The 20941-nt window shown below is 41.2% G+C and overlaps 1 protein-coding gene across 1 annotated transcript in view; it reads right to left on the reverse strand.

Annotated features, from left to right (window-relative positions):
• The window catches only part of ash1l (ash1 (absent, small, or homeotic)-like), a 31581-nt gene that overhangs the window by 4161 nt on the left and 6479 nt on the right, over positions 1–20941 (reverse strand). Inside the window, exons 4-25 of the mRNA XM_079879565.1 lie at positions 16354–20731; positions 13863–14589; positions 13189–13362; positions 13003–13097; positions 12568–12641; positions 12163–12208; positions 11901–12009; positions 11560–11766; positions 10376–10522; positions 9200–9308; positions 7314–7475; positions 7140–7210; positions 6765–6937; positions 6492–6644; positions 5935–5989; positions 3320–3452; positions 2754–3023; positions 2346–2432; positions 2059–2149; positions 1439–1577; positions 530–702; positions 227–393 (exon numbers count right to left, since the gene is read on the reverse strand). Coding sequence (XP_079735691.1) covers positions 227–393; positions 530–702; positions 1439–1577; positions 2059–2149; positions 2346–2432; positions 2754–3023; positions 3320–3452; positions 5935–5989; positions 6492–6644; positions 6765–6937; positions 7140–7210; positions 7314–7475; positions 9200–9308; positions 10376–10522; positions 11560–11766; positions 11901–12009; positions 12163–12208; positions 12568–12641; positions 13003–13097; positions 13189–13362; positions 13863–14589; positions 16354–20731 — 7740 coding nt within the window. The remainder of the gene's footprint in view (positions 1–226; positions 394–529; positions 703–1438; positions 1578–2058; positions 2150–2345; positions 2433–2753; positions 3024–3319; positions 3453–5934; positions 5990–6491; positions 6645–6764; positions 6938–7139; positions 7211–7313; positions 7476–9199; positions 9309–10375; positions 10523–11559; positions 11767–11900; positions 12010–12162; positions 12209–12567; positions 12642–13002; positions 13098–13188; positions 13363–13862; positions 14590–16353; positions 20732–20941) is intronic.

Here is a 20941-nt window from a genome sequence, read left to right on the forward strand (position 1 = left end):
TACTTCCCATCTACTGTCAAACTGTAAAAAAAAATTATATATATAATAAATATATATATTATAAATAACAAAACATTTGATATAAAGTAATTTATAGGTGAATCTGAACAGTTATTTTACACACTGCATGAAAGGTAATATTCGTAAAAGTATAATGGTCTTTAATGGTCCTAAAACATCCATCTGTATTTTTTTCTTAAACATTTCTTCCCCCTCCACTACTCACAGAGAAGTCTCTCTTCGGCGCCAATCTTTTGGGGAAGTGGTTGAAAGCGTAGGGCTTGGTGCACACCGGGTAGCGGTTGCGGTGGATCTTGTAGAACAGGTGTGCCGATTTATCCAGCCGGTAGTCGCAAATGTAAACGTCCTGTTCCTTTACCCCTTTCGGACGACCTGAATCCATTAGCAAGAGAAGTGGTCATTAGCATGCAAAGAGTGTGGTGTTTTCAGCATGGAACATCTGGTTCAGTACATTTCTTGGATCTTACAGTTGATTTATTTCAAACGGTTGTATGTGTGAACATCTCACCCTTGCAGTAAGTATACAGGTCCAACACACAGCACATCCCCACCACTGCCTCCAGTGGTATGATCTCATAGAGAGGCACTCGGAACAACTCGTTATGATAGAAGCGGCGGGAAGGAGAGTGGTGCGTTTCATGGGGGCGGAAATAGTGATGACCAAAGGCAAACCTTTCACCTCTACAGAAAGAGAAAGAGAGTCCAGATCACATTTAAAGATATAGTTCCCCAAAAAATGAAAATTCATACCAAACCAGTAAGACTTTGGTTCGTCTTCGGAACACAAATGAAGATCTTTTTGATGAAATCTGAGCGCTTTCTGTCCTTCTATTGACAGCTACGCAACTACCAATTTGATGCTTCGAAAGTTCATAAAGAGATTGTAAAACTAATCCATATGAATTGAGCAGTTTAGTCCAAATTTTCTGAAGAGACTCGATCTCTTTATATGAGGAACAGATTGAATTTAGGCTTTTATTCACATATAAACATTTATCAACTCACACATCAGTTGTGGTAAACGGAAGCTCAAGCATGTTCGCTTGATGTGCGAGAACCAATGACGTTCATTCTCATATTACACAGCACGTTTGAGCTTCCGCAAGAACCAATGAGGTTCATTCTCGCGTTTGTTACATAAATCAATGTTTATATGTGAATACAAGCCAATCAGATCATCAGATAAAGCGATCAAGTCTCTTCAGAAAATTTGGACTAAACCTCTCAATTCATATGGATTAGTTTTACGATCTCTTTCTGAACTTTTTGAAGCGTCAAAGTGGTAGTTGCATAGATGGTTAATGGATAGAGAAATCTCTCAGATTTCATTTTTAAAATAACTCCATTTGTGTTTTAGGTGTCCAAATAAAGAACTGAATCTGAAAGTTTTCAATAGTGGGAGTGTGGGAAATCTCACTTTTCATTTTTCCAGAGTTTCTCGATACGGAAGATGTCCAGTTTGTCTCTGTTGATATGAGACAGGAGACGGTATGATTGACGCACCGGCTGGCCTTCTTGTGTGCGTCTGCTGTCCCGCATGAGGTACACACAGTCACCTACGACAGCCACACGCAAACATAAACACATATATTGTATGCTTACAAATATAAAATCCAAACAGAACATCATTTCAACACATTTATTTGACCAAAAATCAATAAAATACAGTAAAAACAGAAATATTTTGAAATATTATTACAATTTAAAAGAACTGTTCTCTATTTGAATATATTTCAAAATGTAATTTATTCCTGAGATGGCCAAGCTGAACTTTCAGCAGCCATGATCCCATGTTCCACGTGGAAACCCTGATACATTTTTTCAGGATTCTCCGATGAATAGAAAGTTCAAAATGAACAGCATTTATTTCAAATAGAAATCTTTTGCAACATTATAAATGTCACTTTCGATCAATTTAATGTGTCCTTGCTGAATGAAAGTATTAATTTCTTTCTTTATTTTAAGAATATTGTTCAAACCTTTGAACGGTAGCATGGATTTCATTTCACAAACACACACACACACACATGCACATACCCTGATGCAATAGTAAGTCATCACGCAGCAGGCATATATAATAGATGGATCCTGATTGGGCATAGCTGGGTTGGGGCACCATTGGGACTTCCTGTTGCAGCAATGAAAGGAAATGCATTAAAAGACTAAATAAAAACTCTTTCAAAAGTTCAGAACTTCCTGAATGACAGAAGATCTTAATCTTAAAGTGACCTTTAAAATGTTGTGATAAGAGAGCATATGGCTGTTCTAAACACAGTCAGAGAGGAAGAATGAATTAAGGTTACACAGACTGAAAGGTCACATACCCTGTCCACTGGACGAGGGTCACACAGCTCACAGAGATAATGCTCCACTTCTGCCTCCAAACGCATGCAGTCACAGTGCTGCCACACCTGACAGACAGAAACACAGAACATATATATTACAGACGGTTTCAAATCCATTCACAACACATTACATGAACAATATGAATAATGAATAGTTAAATACTAAACTAAATACTAAAACTATTTTTTGGTAATACAATAAACTAAAAATTCGATTTTGACATGTACTGTACTTGTAAGTTTATCTTCACTGTCACTTTGAATCAATTTAATGCATCCTTGATGAGTAAGCCATATCAATCATGTAGCACAAATGGCGTGGGATAGGTTGCACGCTAAATTTGAAAACTTATGTTTAGGGGTTAGTTGAAAAATATGAGCACATACCATGCACTTCTCACACTGGATCATGAGCCCTTCGTCCTTGTACATGCCACAGATGCAGCGGATGACATCATCGTCTTTGTCGTGGCTGCCCCCTCCGTCATGGTGATTGTGGGCGTGGTCTCTCTCCAGCGAATCAGAGCTGTCGGCCTCACTGGCCGTCTCGCCCACAATCTCATCAATCTGGACAGCGGCCTCATGACGCGCGCCATAGTACGCCTTCCGCAGCCGGCACACGTCACGACCCAGGGCAGACTTCCGCCCATAATATTTCTGTTGAGAAGAAGAAGAGATAAAGGAAAGTGCTGCAGAATAAGCCAGAGAAGATTCTTTCAAGAGTTTCCTACAACTTTCTTTTAACGTTTCTTTTAACGAGTGCATCTTACAACTCTTTTGTCCAAATAACTTATTTATTAATTATACTTGAGTACTTATATTAATTACAATGATTTTTATTCATTATACTTATCTGATTATCATTCATTATAATGATATCATAATGATTTACATTATAGACTTACAGCAATCATATTTGTGAGTAAGAAAAGAGCCTGAGAAGTGTAACTAACCTCAGCATTGCGAAACACTTTGAGCATGTCCGCATCAAATGCCTCGACGGTTTTGTAGTGTCCAGTGAGGATCTGCTTCTCTATGGTACTGAGATCTAGTGGATCGGTGACCTTCTCATAGTACTGTATGTTTCTGTAGACGCACATGAACACAGTACAAAAAGTATTGCCATGAAGGATGATGACATTATAGTGACCGTAAGACTGTTCTCACTGCAGTTATTAATCATCAGACTTTCACAAGACCATATCTGCAGGTCTCTGACAACTAAGGCAATGTTCAGACTGTCAGTCCAAATACTTTGTGTATTAAAATACTAAAATAAAAAAATATCACATGAAATGCGAGTTTACAAATCCGAGTTTAGAAATGCGAAAACTTATTCAAATCGCATTTCTGTAAATCCGTTTCAGTCTGATGCTCTTATCGGATTTCGCATGTTTACGTGAAACGCAAACATGTCAGACGTTGTTATAGGAAACATCCTCTGCAGAAACAAGGTTGTGTTGATGCAAAGTGCCGGTCGAGTAGAAAGTTGCAATATAACAGAGACATGTTTTGAGACCGACGCAGACGATATAAAGCTGCACATACCAGCCTCCTACAATTCTGCCGATGCCTCATAAGACAGTAGCCCAGCACGGCGGCTACATATTGTAAATAAGACAACATTTGTATTACAAACCCTTCCACGTTGCTGTTGTTGTTTTTGGTGTATCCCTATCAACGCAACATCATTGCCATTGAAACCAATGCAGATATTCAGGAAAAAGAAAGAGCGCCATGGGATACACAAATCAGATCTGAACAGTTAATAATTTAGATCAGATTCCAGTCGGACGCACAAATAATTCGATTTGGACTGACAGTGTGAACATAGCCTAAAAGCCCTGATATACTCATGGGCGAAGTTCATTTTCGTTCTTGGCTTAGGGGTAAAAAGAAGTTTGAAATGCACAAGCTGTGGTATACTGTTAGCGAACATCCCGCCGCCACCCACACTACTGAGAGCGGTGTTTAGATGAATTTGTAAATATGTGCTACTCGCTTTACATTCAACAACACAATAAACACGCATAACAGCAGTGAGAAAACAGTCAATTTCTACTATAAAGCAGCTCTCCAGCTCTTATTCGTGCCGTCTGACCTCGACATACTGAACAGAAGAAAAGAACCGGAGAAAAGTTCCACATCAAATAAGGCAGAGCCTCAGAGCACACCTAGCTATTACATCATCGCCACGGACCAATGGTAGTATGAAGGTGTTTAACAGCCTATTATATACTTTTACGGAAAGTTCACTTTGGAAAGTAGTTTTGAACTCCCAAAATGAGCTCCAAACTAACTTTGTTTTGGCCTGATTTTATTCTCGAAAAGACGTCACACCAGTTCGTTCAAGTTCGCTTGAAGTATCAGGGCTCCAGACTAACTTTTTTTACTAGGAGCGTTGTAGCCCCTGACTGAAAATTTTAGGAGCGCAAGCAGAAAATTTAGGGGCACACCTTAAATCAGCTTGCAATGCAATTACTCAAATTTCCACAAAAATAACTGTAATACTGACAAATTATTTAATAATAAATAGACTTAACGTACAGATATTACAATGTGCAGTTTTATTTTAAGTTCACAGGGCTCCAGACTAACATCTGAGGGCACCACTGAGTTCTACAAAAACATATCTGATAGCACTGGGGCTGACAATAAAGCACTAAGCTTAATTTAGGGTGTAGATGAAATTAACTTTAATTAGTATCATTCATAATGTCTTAATATTAATTAAAAAGCAAACCGAGTGAAAAAAAAAATATTAGGTAGTGAAAATAGCCAATAAGCATCCTACTCTTTACAATGGTAATTTATTTATTTTATTATTTTAAATAAGAGTTTAAATAAGACAATTTTTGAAGGATGAACAAAAAATGTGTTGGTCATCACATTAAAAATAACATTTATATATGATAGTTTTGAAGTGCTGGAAAAAGATGAGTAGTACTTGTAAGTATTTCTGTCACATTATGGTTACAGTTACTACATTAAATCCATGGTGAATGTTGCTGATTTGTGGACTGAAAGCCTTCTATAAGTGCACTGTTATTAGGAGATCCAGTGAAGAAATCCATTGAATTCGCCTCAGAATTAATAACATAATCGCTGCGAGATCCAGTGAAAAACATTCCGATTCGGCGCATAGTTCTCTGTTATAATATAAACCATAGATATCAGATCAAACAGCGCTGACGTGGAAACCAGGCGTGATCGAGATCGGCCCGCGACTGGCATGTTCGGGGCGCTGCGCTGTCTATTATTGGTCCGAACTAATAAACGGTCCGTGAAAGGAGTAGCGCATTTTCGTTCCGCTTTCATTTTGTTTGTATTCGCTGCTCGGCATCGTTGTGGTCGCGCCAGCGCGACCTAAATAAATATTTGGTTGCACCGGCAGGAAAAATGGTCGCAAAATGCGACCAATTGGTCGCAGTCTGGAGCCCTGAGTATATCAGGGCCTTAAGCCTCTGTCGGCAGACCATTTAATACCAAATAAATAACACCAAATAAATACAAAGTATATATTCATATTGTAAAAAAATCTGTAATAAGAACATAATATTGTTCTCACCTCTTCCTAGAAGGCAGGTTCAGCAGCGGAGCAGCAAGAGTCTGACCAGATGAATCTTCAAAGTACAAGAAAGCAATTGATATTGTCAGTGTGTAGGTCATAAGCAGTGTGTAAGTGCAAACAAGTCTCATGACACTGAAGCAATAAAACAAAAATGCACTAAGATTAAATTTAAATTAGATTCAACATTCTAGATGAAATCAAAAAGTAAAACCTTTTGCAGAATTGCATACCTCACTAATTGAATTTTGCATAATAAATCATTTAAAATGATATTTCCATCAGAACAATTAACTAACGAGTGTCAGCATTTAGTAATAAGTTCACAACTGATTACAGTCCAGTCAACCAAACTGAGAAACTACAGATGTGAAATGCATGTCAAACTCAGTGTAACTCCATTATGCCACGATTACGACTTTGGTTCTTGTTTTGCATAATGAAAATGTTTACGCAGCAATTAAAGCGACTGCCAACAATAAGATCAATAGCATAAACTGCAGGTTTTTATGGGTTTATGTGTGATGGTATGTCTGAATGAATTAGTGTCTGTTTACCCTTGTAGCTTGTGATCATGTCACAGATCTCTTTGAAGATGTGTGCCAGGCGTGCAGTGCGTGTCACTTCCGTGTTCTCCTCGGCTGCCGCAAGCCTGCGTGTGCGAACAGAGCGTGACGTCTGCAGCGCTGAGAACTGAGTCAGAAATACATCTGGAAAAAAGAAACAAACAATGCTAATCATGATTTACTAACTGTCTGAATAATCAAAGCAGTAAATGACAAACTTGCATGCATAATAATAGTCAGCTGACATGAATATTATTCACACACCTGACTTGATGTTGCCGTCATCGCGGATGACTCCTCCCCAGCGTGTGTAAAGGGACAGGCTGCTGTTCTCCCTCTCTCGCTCTCTCTCTCCCTCTCGCTTCAGAAGTTCCTGTTTCTCCCGCATCTTCTCCCAATTCCGCAGCAGGAACACTCGATGTTTCAGCACAAAGTTCCTGAATTAAACAAGAAATCAGTGGAGGATGTCTGGGCCTTTACTATGAGAGATTGGCATTTATAACAGGTCATTTGCAAGTTGAAGTACAAAATTACTTAAATAAAAATAAAGATAAATAGACATATATAAATTAAAAAAACAAAATTACTGTTGTTGGTACAAAAATGTCAATGCATTAGACTTGTGTGATGGGATCCTACCTCTCTCTGTTTGACATGGGCTTCATTAAAAGGTGTTGGTAAAACTTGCTGCTGTCACTGGACTCTTCCTCCTTAGGTCAAACAGAAGAAAAGAGTTTTGCCTTAGGACTATGCTGTACTAGTAGCTATTGTAGCCAACAGAACTGCATCATTATTTAATTAACTGTCTCTTACCCGCTTCTTCAGTGAGTGTTTGGACTTGCGTTTCTCTTTCAGTCTCCCAAGCCTTCGGGCTCCGCCCCCTGATCCGCCCCCTTTCCCAGGCAGCCCATTGATTCGCTGGCTCTTCCCGCCAATGATGCCACGGCAACCCTCTGAGCCACACTTGCAGGCTTGCTGCATAGCAACAAGAGCAAAGAAACATTATCATTTGGCAAGCAAGAAAAAAATGTGGTCACAAATCACAAATACACATATCAAAATAAACATATCAAAAATGTGAGATTTAAAAAAAGAAAGAAAAGTAAGATTCTGCCAAAAAGTAAATAAATGTAAACTGTCCACAACACTGTTTTTCAACCTTATTAATATGAAATACATAATAAATGAATACAAATAATAGAAGCTTACGAAAAATTAAATGCAACTACTATTTTTTATACATTAATTATGCCTTGTAATGCCAATTGTATGGTCTTGTTGTGAATAATTGTAACTATAGTTATAATATATTATAATATTTATTTCGCCTTTAGAAAGTATAATGCGTTAAAACTCATGACAAATGATCAATTCAGATGCAACAAGAAATCTTAAAATATTATAATGCACTTTGACTTTGGTTACAATTATATTAGGGCTGTCAAACGATTAATCGCGATTAATCGCATCCAAAATAAAAGTTTGTGTTTACATAATATATGTGTGTGTATGGAGTATAATTATTTTCTATATATAAATACACACACATGCATATATATTTAAGAAAAATCTATTTATATAGAAAATATTTATATATAATATAAATTATATATAATATAAATATATATACACACAGTATATACATGCAAATATTTCTTAAATATATACATGTTTGACAGCCCTAAATTATATATGAAAAGATAGAATGCATTATAACACAATATGAATACCTTCACAATGCATTACATTTAAAGGCTTTAAGTAAAGTATTTACAAAATACAAATATTAAATATAATCAGGGCTTGACATTAACACCCGGGAGGATTTCAGTGGCGTGTAACGCAGTCACTCCTACTAGCCACTTTGGCGGGTTGAATTTTATATATAATATATACATTTTTCAATTGTAGTCTTTTAAAAAGGCATCTGAAATAATAAACTAAGTGCAATGTAGTATTGTCAAAAACTCAGATCTTTTGATACATATCAATACTGAAATAACTGAAACGCTTCCAATACTCATTTTCCACAGAATAGATTGACGATATCACCAGCGCTTTCTCGCTCTCTCATCTCTCCGACAGTGAACTGACAACACAGACCTGCCTCCCCTGACTAATTTTTATTTGCTCCGGATGAATATTATTGGTGTTACAGGACTTGTATTTCGCTGTGGGATTGGGCTTATTGCCGTTCTTTGAGAGTATTCACGTAAACACAGTTAGTTATGTTTTAAGTGAACATAAACACAACAATTGAGAAAGAAAATGTAATGTGTAACAGTATAATGGATCTGTGCGTCAGGTCTTAAAGTGACACTAGCCTAATATACCTGCTGCCAAATTATGAGATAATATTAAACATATCTTTATGGCAGTTTATCCCCATGGTATCGATGTCAAAATTGTGGCCAGTGAAAATGCTGAGTGGCTAGTAACTCTGGAAAACCACTAGCCACAGTGGCTGATGGGCAAAAAAGTTAAATGTCAAGCCCTGTATATAATGTATTTTATATAATGTTATTTGGAGTCCCAACCCTTCTAGATTCTGTGGCTGGAAGAATCAGGTGTGACTATGATGCTTGAGAGTACAAGCATCCGCAACAAAACACAGCTGCATGTTCACGTGTATGTACATGATTCAGACAGGCATGTTCCTGACATGCGGGACACGGGTGACTGCAACTCTTTTAACATACCTGTTCTTCCATGTTGAAGGAGTGGAAGTTGTAGTCATATGTCAGTTCTATTCCGCTGCTGATGTCTTTCAGAGCAAACAGACCAATACGGTACACTCCATTCACCGACCTGAGAGAAAGAGACAGATTCATGATTTAAACTCAACATTCAACCTACAGCAATTACGAAACAATTTGTTACAGCTCTAAAAAATCTGATCAGACAAGCAATGTTCAACTTTTTATGAGACTTTCTTCTGAGATTAATAAAAATATTTGTATATATCCTTTACAATTCAAAAATTTGAGGTGAGCAAGTTTTTTTTAAATGTTTTTGAAAAAAGTCTCATATGGCAGCATTTATTTGATTATAAATACAGTCAAAACTGTAATATTGTGGAATATTATTAAATATATTCTAGCTACCACTGACTCTGAGTGTCGATCTTTTAAATGAAATGAACTCAAGCCATCAGCATGTCAAGCAACATCAAGCATTGTGGACTTGATATTGAAAAACTAGGCTGAGTTGTACAATATGCAATAAGGTAGAATGAGGCCATTTTGGCACAGATGTGGGTGTGTGTGCACTCTAACAGCTAAACACTGGGCAGCACAGCTGTGTCCCCCACCCTAAAACACAAGCTTCAGATAATCGCTCTTGTGTGAAAAGATGGATGATCTGCCACCATTCAGCCTACAAGCACAGTTTTTAATGTGTGTATGTGTGCGTGAAAGAGAAAGAGAAAAAAAACGTAGACAGAGCAAGAGATGGAAGAGATAACATTTTTCTGTAGACTGTGTGTGTACACAAAAACCCGACGTGTCTGTAATTGTGTTACGGTACCAAGCAGATGTTGGCTACTGACCTGGATCTTGAGTTCACGATCCTGTTGCTAATATATAATCTTTATGTTTCGACTAATTACACTAATTTATTATGAAGCGAGTTTCAACACCTTGAGTAAAAGAGAAAAATGTGACCTTCCTCTTAAATTTTTCAACATGACCATGGCTTGTTCATAATACAGCAATTTCTAGAGGATAAAGTCATTGCTTACTCAGTACTCGTGGTTGTCCACGTCCCCACTGACTCACCGTTAAAAATGACCTTTCTGTTTATGAATTCATCAGAAGCTGATGGGATTTTATTGCCATACTTCAACAGTGACTCATCAACGGTCTCGTTTCACTCACCATTTCTGCATCTCACAGTTGGGCTCGCAGCTGTGGTTGACGAAGCGAGCCTCGTTGCCCATGCGGTAGCTGTCGATGACCATGCCGCTGTCCAGGTTCAGACAGTAGTTGCCGCTGTGGGAGAAGTACTGCTCCATCATGCGACTCCTAAACATAAAAGAAAATAAATAAAAATAATAATAAATAATATAATTAAAATAATACACACCATTCCATAAAGGTTAAGGTATTGTGTTTATTTTATATTTATATTAATTAGTTATAAAAAATAATGTATTATAAAAAAATATAAATTAATTAACCTGTTTTATTAATAATTTATATTTAAAATTCAATCAGTAAGAGCAAAGTGTGCACCAGATGTACATAAATGACTCATCTGTGACCAGGACAGCAAGTCTTTATGTTGTATCGAGAGCTATGGTATTCAGGGTAATGTCGGCATACCAACACGTAGGGCAAACCACATCTAACAGGAGTAACTGTCGATGCAAGAGGAAGCGAATGTCCAGGTACTAACCAGGATTGTATCCAAAAAACATAAAACCACAGCTGCCCAACACTCTACAGAATTAAATCTCCTGTTTCCACCAAAACTGTTTGTTGGGAGCTCCACAGGGTCAATATTCATGGTCAAACCTTTGGTCACTCGTGCCAATGCCAAATGTTGGTTTCATTGGTGCCAACAGTGTAAATCTTGGGCTGTGGACAATGTGAAACATGTATTGTTCTCTAATGAGTCCACCTTCACTGTCTTTCCCACATCCGTGGGAGTTACGGTGTGGAGAAGCTCCAAAGAGGCTTAACATCCGGACTGTTGAAGCCCAGAGTGAAGCATGGAGTGGATCAGTGATGGTTTGGGCTGCAACATCACGGCATTCTCTAATGTGTTCCATGGGCACTTTGACAAGGACTACCAAACAATTCAGGAGGACCATGTGCCGTGAGGGTGCCGTGTATCAGCATGATAATGCACCAATACACACAATAAAATCACTCAAAATCCCTCTGGCCACTGAGCAGGACTTGTATCTGTCATTCCCAAGACAAATTGATGCTGTATTGGCTACAAAAGGAAATTATTGTGGTCTAAATATAGGTTGGACAATGCCAAATTGTAGCATGTTCAAACTAGTTAAGGTCTGTGTCTCATTTTTGTTGTTTACAGCCAAAATGCGGCTAACCTGAACTCATGTTCGCTGACCACCTCTCCCAAGTACTCAATGATGAATTGGCCGGAACGTAGGGGCTGCTTGGTGCGGATCCCCCAGCCCTTCCCCTCAGCTCGGAAACGCTCAAGGCACTGCACCCACTCATGCTTCTGGATATGCTGGTTATCACACTGATCACCACTCGGACATGTACTTGGAGAACACTCAGCAAAGATCATCCTGAGACAGAGAGAGAGATGAGAAACCAATGGGATCCACATTATGAACTACAACTGTACTAATGAGTGCGCATAAAAGATTATGTAAGCCTCTTAAGACTGGTCCAAAAATGAAGTATTTAATTGCCCTGTTACCTGTTTAGACAGTCGTCCTGACAGCCCCTCTCGCTGAGGTCTTCAGGCGCCCTGCAGTTACAAGTAGTGGCTTCATAGCCAGAAAGAGGCTTCACATCCACATAGACATCTAATTGAAAAAATATTAATGTGTTACTCTTAATCATCCGCAAGCATGCACACAAAACGCAATACAGAAATGAGAGCAGTACTGAAAATCAGAATATTTATGGAAACAGAAGCATGTTCTGGGCAGTGATCAAAACAATAAAAATTTGCTTACTGGATCTGATCTTCTTATAGAGAGGCACATCGGGTCTCTTGTGGAGCTACAAAGATTCATCTTTTATTAGAAAGATTTTTGCAAGCATTCAGACATTAAACTGCTAAAAATCTTTTTAAATATTAAAACTTTTTTTTAGAAAATATATCCTGAATTAAATGTATTTTTATATCCCTTTTGGCAAATTATTTTTTCATAAACCTCACTAATTATCATTAGATTTATGCTTATATGATATATTCTCTGAAAACAAATCTTATCTTACATGTCAATGTATCTTGTTTTAAGGATGTTTATTAGAAAACAAGAAGAAAATACTGATTAATACAATTATTTTTGCAGCAAAAAACATAAATGACAAATACAGCAGTCAACTCAGGGAAAGATGTGGTTTTAAGGAGCTACCTGATCATGTTTCCAAAGCCACAGGATGTCATAAGGCAGCTGGAAATCAATGCGTTTCTGTCTCAAGTATTTCCCTGGACAAACACCAAAGACAAATTGCAGTTATTAGTTCAGGCGCTCTGTCCTTTAAATTGAGGCTGCCCCACTCCAATATTGAATCAACGAATCACCTCATAACTCATAAACCATAACTAATCAGCCTGATTGCCCATGAGGCCATACATAATAAACTGGTTAGGAATGACACTGAAAGCTGTATACCAATACAAGTCCACAAGCTTATTTCTTTAAATAATAGTTCTTTAAAAATGTTATGTCGAAAATCCTACTGTCGACTAAACAGCAATTAGACATTGTGCTAAACTAAGTGATGCATGTCAAAATCTGTAGACTAAAAGGTTACAACTGCAAGTTAAGCATAAAGGAAAAACTCACCAACATGAATGGGAGCAGGTAGAAGGCCATACTCATGTTCACCTGGAGTGTATTCTAACTTCTCCTTCTTTAGCTGTAGCAGCTGACTGCGAGGACTGATGGGGAAATGCAGAAAGGTTACGTTTATTTACCTGGGATATGAATGTTAGATGATAAAACGGGCTTGCTGAACATGTTCACCCTTACTCATCAGTCTTGTACACGTCAGAGTAAAGCCCCGCCTTTTGAAATTTCTTTTTGGGTGGTCTAGCAACTCTCTTCTCCCGTTGAGTGGTCACTGATGGGGTTGGGGCTTGTTCCACGGTAGTAGGGCCTGTGCACTCTGGGGAGGACTGGCTATCAGGTTTTCCCTCCAGTGCACTGCAAATAAAAAAACAATTATTTATAATGAGATTAAGAAAAAATCATGAAAAATGTCATCTGCATTTTTGGGGAGCTTTTTGACCATGACATGAAGCCCGAAAGTAGATTGGCCAATTTTTTTATATTTCATTTAGATTTTAAACAGATTTTAAACTAAAATTCAGATATGCTGATGGCCGTTTCACTTCCGACCCGTGCTGCAAGTGGTAGACCAACAACAACAGACTGGGCCATCTGACCGATCAGAGCAGAGGAAGCTCTTGGAAAGGAGGGATTTAGCAAAACTGAAAACTTTATCGAGCCATTTCAGACACTGTGAGAAAATAGGTGATGTGCTTATCAATATTAAAAACAGTTGTTCTACTTAATATTTTTGTGGAAACTGTGATGCATTTTTTTCAAGATTCTTTGATGAATAGAAAGTTCAAAACAACAGCGTACTGAAAAACAATCGTACTGACCCCACACATTTGAATGGTGTATTTTGTACAGCATACCTGCGAAAACAATGCATTTCTTCCTGCGTCAACCATTCCCTCCCTCCTTCTGTTCTAACTCTCGGCATCACATCCTCCTCTCTAGCAGCTGACCGTTCTTCTTCTTCTTCTTCTTCTTCTTCCGCCTCTCTTTCCTCCTCCGGTTCCTCTTCTTCCTCATCGCCTCCTTCTGTCTCCCTCTCCCAGCGTTTCCGCTTGCGTCCCTTTCTGCGCTGGCTCTGCACTACAGACTCAATGACATCAACCACGGTGTCTCCCTCCCAGAGCACACTTCCTCTGTGCCTTTCAGGTAACGGGTGGTTCTCCTGTTCAGATGCTTGTGGTGATGGTGATGGGGGAGGCGAGGGCAGCGGATATTTACGAGGACGACCCGGACCCCGTTTTTTCACTACGTTGTTTCCTGTGCGTGCTTGTCTCTGGAGCTTCTTTGCACGGAGGATCTTGTTGACATGGTGCAGGTTGTTTTTGGGAGGGGGCCGATGGGAGTGATGCGAAGGGGGGGAGTCAAGGCCGCATGCAGGCTGTGAGGAGCATGTGGAGGGACTAGCCTGGCGACTGGTGGGCCGGAGAGCTGCGGCACTTCCAGGCTGGTCAAGAGTGCAATGAGAAAGGCAAGAGGAAGAGTGTGAGAGGGATAGAGGAGGGTGGTGGTGCCGATGATGGGGACCCTCAGAGACCTCAGGAACACTGGATTGACCACCGCGGTTCTGCATGCCAGACACATTCCCTATGAGATTAAACCAAAAGGAGAGTTGAGTGGCTGAATTTTTTTCACCAAACAATTAAACAAGAACTGAACAAGTCACAGAACTCAATCTATCATCCAAGGTCCCACAGCATGTATGTCAAGTAATCAAGCAGAAAAAATGACTAAATGCAAATCCCTATTTCATAGTCAACAAAGACAATTATAATGAAAACAAAGAATCAAATAAAATAAATTAAATTTAAATTACATTTAAATAAAAACGCACACACACACATATACCAAATTACTGTTACTGACTGGCTAATTTTGTATCCTTTGAACGCTGAGCAACATTCAACACAGAAAACAGCATCCAGCCACTGACTTTAAAGCTAAACTCCAAAATTCGTGATTATTAGATTATTATCTTTATTTAGAACAAGTTTATTAACAGGCAAATAACAGAATGGGCACTTGATAATCTTTTCTACACCATCTGTAATCCAATTTATCTCCTCATCTCCCAGTGGCCAAATTCTGATGTAGAAGAAAAGAATCATCTCACAGATTCAGCAAAAAAAGCAGCATCATCTATTCATGTGTGCAGGGCCTCATTAACTGTGTTTCCTCTATCCTCCATTATCCCTTTAATTAACTTAATCTCAGTCTAACTCACTTTCAACACAGTCTAGTCTATTATGTTCTATTCATCTTATCATTCCATCAGTCAATGTTTTTTTTCCACAATTCCTGTGTGAGACGAGTTACAAGTCAGCTAATACTTATGGTTAGCTCTTTGCTCAAATCACATATTAATGACTGCCTTAGCAAGCACCACTAACTATATATGGGCACCAATTCATCAACTAACTCTTCCTTCCAATCACATCTTAGTCTTTTTTTTATCAGTCCTATTTTCCTCTAGCCTTTAATCCTCCTCTTTTACTCTTTCTCATCAGTTTCTTGCTCTCACTGCTACCGTGAATTAATGGTGCAGTCAATGACCGGTGGATGACCTCATGTCCTGAGCTCTAATCCTGGATTACATACTACACTTTGCTGTCTCACTAGGGATCCTCTATGCATTAACACATATACACAAACACACTGCCTATCCATCCCAGCATGACTGAGAAGCTGCATTGTTATGAAAACTGTTCTGTTTTACCTGGTTCAGTACTGTAACATTTGAGCAGGTGTTTATATGTGAGTGTGAATATATTTAGCCCCAGGTCTGTATATGCAAGTAGCCTATTTGGAATCCCACTGCTATTGGTGTGCAGAAGAAATTATGTTGCAACAAGCCATTCTGTGTATATACTCGGTAGTATGTATTGTAGGACCTTTAACTACAAGCTGCAGCTTTTATTATTCTTGTATTAACCGTTTTAAACAGGTCATGCAAAATGCTTTTGATGTGATGACCAGGCCTTGAAATCAATACAGAACACTGACAGGAAGTACTGAAGACTAATCATAAATTTGCAGCATGCACTGAAGCAAGTGACGTCCAATAAAATTTTAGCACAGAATTATGAAGGACGCCGAGGTAAAGCTATATTTGGAGAGTGACAACATTTCACTGCATTAATTCTGCAACCTTGACAATGTCAAACTAAATTTGGGTCACATCAGGAGGCTCATATTTGCATTCAGTCGGTTGAAAACAACATGTAAAAAAAAATGCAAGGACATTACTGAACTGAACATGGATGTAATGTAATACTTTTGCGCTATGATTATGGTTTATAAGTTTAATCGGCTTATCAATATCAGCATTAGTTCATAAGATTTTTCACTTACCCATCTCTCTCCTCTCTGCAGATGTGGAACGATCCCTTCTCACTGTCCGGTCCAAACGTGAAAGGCTGGGGCTCTCTGACGTTCCACCTTTTTTGCTCCGACTCCCCTTGAGCGAAGTTCGAGATAGTGCAGATGCAAACAAGTTGGTGTGGTGGCTGGTTTCTGCCTCCTCAATGGGGGAAGCAGCATCTTCCTCGTCACTCTCTGAGCACTCCACTGTATTTTGTGCATGTCCTTCAGAGAATGCACCAGACCCAGAAAGGGACTGGTTTCTACAGAGTTTGGAGTAATCAGTATCAGAACTTCCCATTCTAAACCAGGAGTCAACAGGGTGATGTCCCCGGCTCGTGCTGCCCAAAGACAGTCGTGAAGGCCCAAGACAAGACAAAGAGGCCTCTTTACGCTTGTACCGTTCTGCAGAAGATGAGGAGGAAGAGGAAGGAGAGTTGGCAGAAGCTGTCTGTTTGTTAGCACTGGAGTCAGCAGAGCCATCTCGCCCAAACCGGCAGCGCTGAAGGGACTCTACACTCCCTCGCTCCCCTCTTCCGACTCCCAACCCCTCACCTCCTCCACTTCTGCCACCTACAACTCCACCACCATCATCACCCTCCTCTTCTCCACAGCGATCACGGTGCTTGTGTCTATGCTTGTGTTTGTGGTGCCAGCCAAATGACAGCTCAGACGACATGGCAGGATAGAGTACTGACGAACGACCACCACCTAGATATTCCTGCCTAAGCAGCTTATGTTTCTTCTTGTGAAATTTGGAGGGGTTAAGAAGCAGGTGGGATGGGTGATGATGATGGACATAAGAAGGGGGCGGAGGTGGAGGAAAAGAGGGGGAATGAACATGGTGGGATGGGCCAGAGTGGGGAGTCTGGTGATGGGGGTGGGGGTACAGGGCACTTGCAGGGGTATAACCCCGATAGTAGCCAAGTCCCAGTGGGGCAGAAGAGTATGGGACACCATAAGAAGGGTGATAGAAACCACCGCTAGACAGGGGAAAGCCTAACCCAGGTACAAACGGTACTTCTGATATAGATTCTCTGAGTTTAGGTGGTCGCCCTCTTTTCTTTTTAAGATCTGGCTTACGGACATAATGAAGTGAATCACATGGGTAGGCTGGGTGGGGCGAATAATATCCACTAAAATTTATCCTGAAGATGGTGGGCAAGAGGTCTCTATGTAGATAGTGATGGGGTGGTGGGTTGGTTCCACCTCCAAGGCTGCTGCTGGCTCTGGCACTTCCCAAGCCAGACCCACGGGCCGGCCCTGCTGCCCCAGCACCCAGACCCAAGCTGCTACCCAAACGAAGTGTAGGTGTGCGATGAGCAATTCGTATATCACTGAGCTGAACACAGATCTCATCCAAATCAGCCAAAAAGTCTGGGTCTTGTCTGCGTGTCCGCAGCTGAAGGTACTTCTTCTTGCGTTTGCGCTTTTGCCTTTTTATTTTGTCATAGCTAGGGCAGCCATGTGCACGACGCTTGCACTTATGCTTGTGCTTCTCTTTATGTCCAACCAAAGCAGATGATGGAGCAGCTGGGTGCGGTCTTCTTGGGTCAGGTGATGCCCTCGCTCCAAGTGGAGAGGGTGTAGGTGATGGACGTTCCAAGAGAACTGAAGATGAGTGCCGCCTCCTTCCTCTTGAAGAAAGTCCCATTCCCGCTCCCATGGCTGGACCTATGACACCAGGCATTAAGAGTCCACTTGCCATACCCTGTGAGACCCCTACACCAGCTAAGCCACTTGCACAACCAGCCTTTTCCCCACGGTCCGAGGTGCTGTTGTTGTCTGTTCCAATGCCACTGTCACTGGGTACCGTCTCTTCGCTGTGCGATTCACTGACTGGGGAAGGTGTGGCCTCCTTCAGCTCACTCAGAGGAGCAGGAGACGTGGGCAATAGCGGCCTTGGAGGAGAAAACTTTCGATAATGGTAGTGTTGCCGGTAGTGGTGGTGGTGATGGTGGTAACCCCGGCAAGAAGACTTCTTTTGAGATGGGTGTGCAGTGGATGATGTGGTGCTCCCTACAGTGCGAGCAGACGGGGCCGAAAAAGTAGGTGGGGGAAAGGAGAATGAGTGGTGGCTCTGATGGGAATGGCTGCAGTGTGGGTGGGATGAGAAATGCACTGAGCCAGGCTCAACAAAGCTAGCATCGCTAATGGGACTTTGACCTCCACTTGACTGTGAGAGTGATGGGGAAGGGAACACCTCAGACGGAGGCAACTGGTGTTGCTGGTTTTGCAAGGTCTGCGACTGGTGATGATGCAGTGGGGAAGAAGTGTTTGGCGACAAGAACGGTTCCGGAGGGGGTGTGGGGGCACCTGGAGAGAGATTAGCTGATGATTTTGGTTTACGACCCCTCCTTTTACCCATATATATTGTCCCCTTTTTGCTAACATTGATCTGCGGCCCTAATTTGCCCCCAAATGTAGCAGCAAGTGACGACAGAGACTGTGGTTTCGTAGCAGCCGGAGCTCCTGGTGGCCCACTGTTTCTGGAGCCTTCCTGCTCAGTCCCTGGTTTCGGCCCAAGCAGTATTTGGCTGAGGAGCCTCTTTCGTTTTACTGTCTTCATTTTATTGATTTTGCCTATGATCGTCTTCATGATGAGCTGCCCATTGCCCTTATTACGAAAAGGTTTTTCACCTACTGAAGCATCTCCTGACTCAGGAGCAAGTGTTGGGGGCTGGGTTTCCTGTGGAAGGGTTGGAGGTAAGCGCTTGGGGCGCCCTCGTTTTCTTGCCATGGGTTTAGGTGGATTAAAGTCCACTTCAGGGTGCAAAACAGGGGGATCCTGCTCTTCTTTAGATTTGAGCAGACTGGAGTAGACTTTTGAGGGTGCCAGTTTGTTTGGGGTGCGGCCACGTGCTGGTGCATCTAACCGAGGCATTTTGTTCTTGGGCCGTCCCCTCTTCTTGGGTGAAGATTCAAAAAGTTCTGAAGCAACAGGGGGCATGAGATTAGAATTCGGAGGCCGTCCCACAGGACGCCGAACAGGGGATAGGGATGACAGCCCTAAGGGCATTGGTGTGGTGAGTTTCTGATGGTTAGAAGCAGCCTCAAGTAAAGACTTGTGGGTTCGATTCACCGCCTTCGTCCAGCGAGGTCGCCGTCCCCGCCGCTTCTTAAGAGGCTTTGAATCCTGCTCAGTTGGTGATGCAGGAGATGCAGCCCCAATGTCATCGCATAGTGGTGTTGGGCTCCTGCTGGCACCAGAAGGGTATGAAGGTGAAATAGTGCATTTGGTGGACTCAGCAGGACTTGGTACCCCACTAACGCGACTTTCCTGATTGGGACTACGTTTGACTGGGCTTGAGCTCTCACTGTGTTTACCCCTCTCACTTCGAGGAGCTGACAAAGGACACCTTTCTTTAGCATCTTGCTTCCCTGCCATGGCTGGAGTGGAGCCCTTACTTAAATCTCTGGGACTGTCCATGTCTTTGTCTTGGTCACGCTCTTTGTCTTTCTCAGTAAACTCCTCTATTCGGGAGGGGCTTGCTCTAGGACATGAGGCTAGGGAGCCTGGCAAACCTATGTGACATCCTGTACTTCCTATTCTCTCTAAGGAGGAGGATGAGGAAGAGGAAAATATTGGTGAAGAAAGAGAAGCCGTGGAGGAAGAATGAGATGGGCAATGCCCAAGACGAGATTTTAATCCATTGGTGGTACTGTTGTCAGTGCTATCATTTGTGGATGTCGTTGTCAAACGACTATTGTTTTGAGACAGAACAGTACTAGTGGTGGTGGTGGTTGTGCTGCTGTTGCTATTGGTGACACCTTTTGAAAGTCCATCTGATTCCTCTTTTCTAGAGGTGCCAGAAAATTTTTCCAGGATACTGTCTTTGTTTTTGGAACCATATGGGCGACCTGGGGGCCGTGAAACAGGTGGTGGTGGGGCAAGGTGCACCGCCCTGGAATAGGTGTTCCTATTTGCCATAGCCCGTTCAGGGCGCTGCAGATTAGAAATTAAGGGGGGTGAACTACTGTGTGCTGGAGCTGGCGACACCTTCCGGGCTTTCGGCTTTGGGCACTTTGAAGGTGGGCATGTAGCAATGAGCTGAGCAAGCTTCTCGGTCACAGTAGGGGCACCCCAGGCAGAAATTCCTCTTTCTTGTTCCTTTTGCCCCTCAGAAAAATTGTACTGAGAAGATTTTAAGATCCCATCTGTTTTGGGTTCCTGTTGCGATGTGGCAGCTGGGGGCATTGTTGGTGGCGATGGGGCGGGAGAGTTGGTTTGTGGAACATGGTTTTTCTTTCCAGAGGAGTGTGATTTGCTTTCTGTCATGGGGCGATGAAGGTTAAGGGGTCTCTCTGAAGAAGCAACAGATTTTACATCAGCTTTTCCCTCAGACTTACAGGCAAGTTTTGGAGGACCCTATATGTATATAAAGAAAAAATACTGAGTCACAGAAACACTGTTACATACATTTAATTCAATGTAATATGGAAAATCATGGAACACAAAGAAATTATGCATTATTAACTGTGCTGGATTTCTCCAAGCTATTAGAAAAAATACCTAATTTTAAGTATTTTTTAATGTTTTATGCCACTAAAATTCCTGTTCATTAACTGAATATTGGAC

Source organism: Squalius cephalus, assembly GCF_949319135.1.
Source record: "Squalius cephalus genome assembly, chromosome: 8".
NCBI classification, from domain to species: Eukaryota; Metazoa; Chordata; class Actinopteri; order Cypriniformes; family Leuciscidae; genus Squalius; species Squalius cephalus.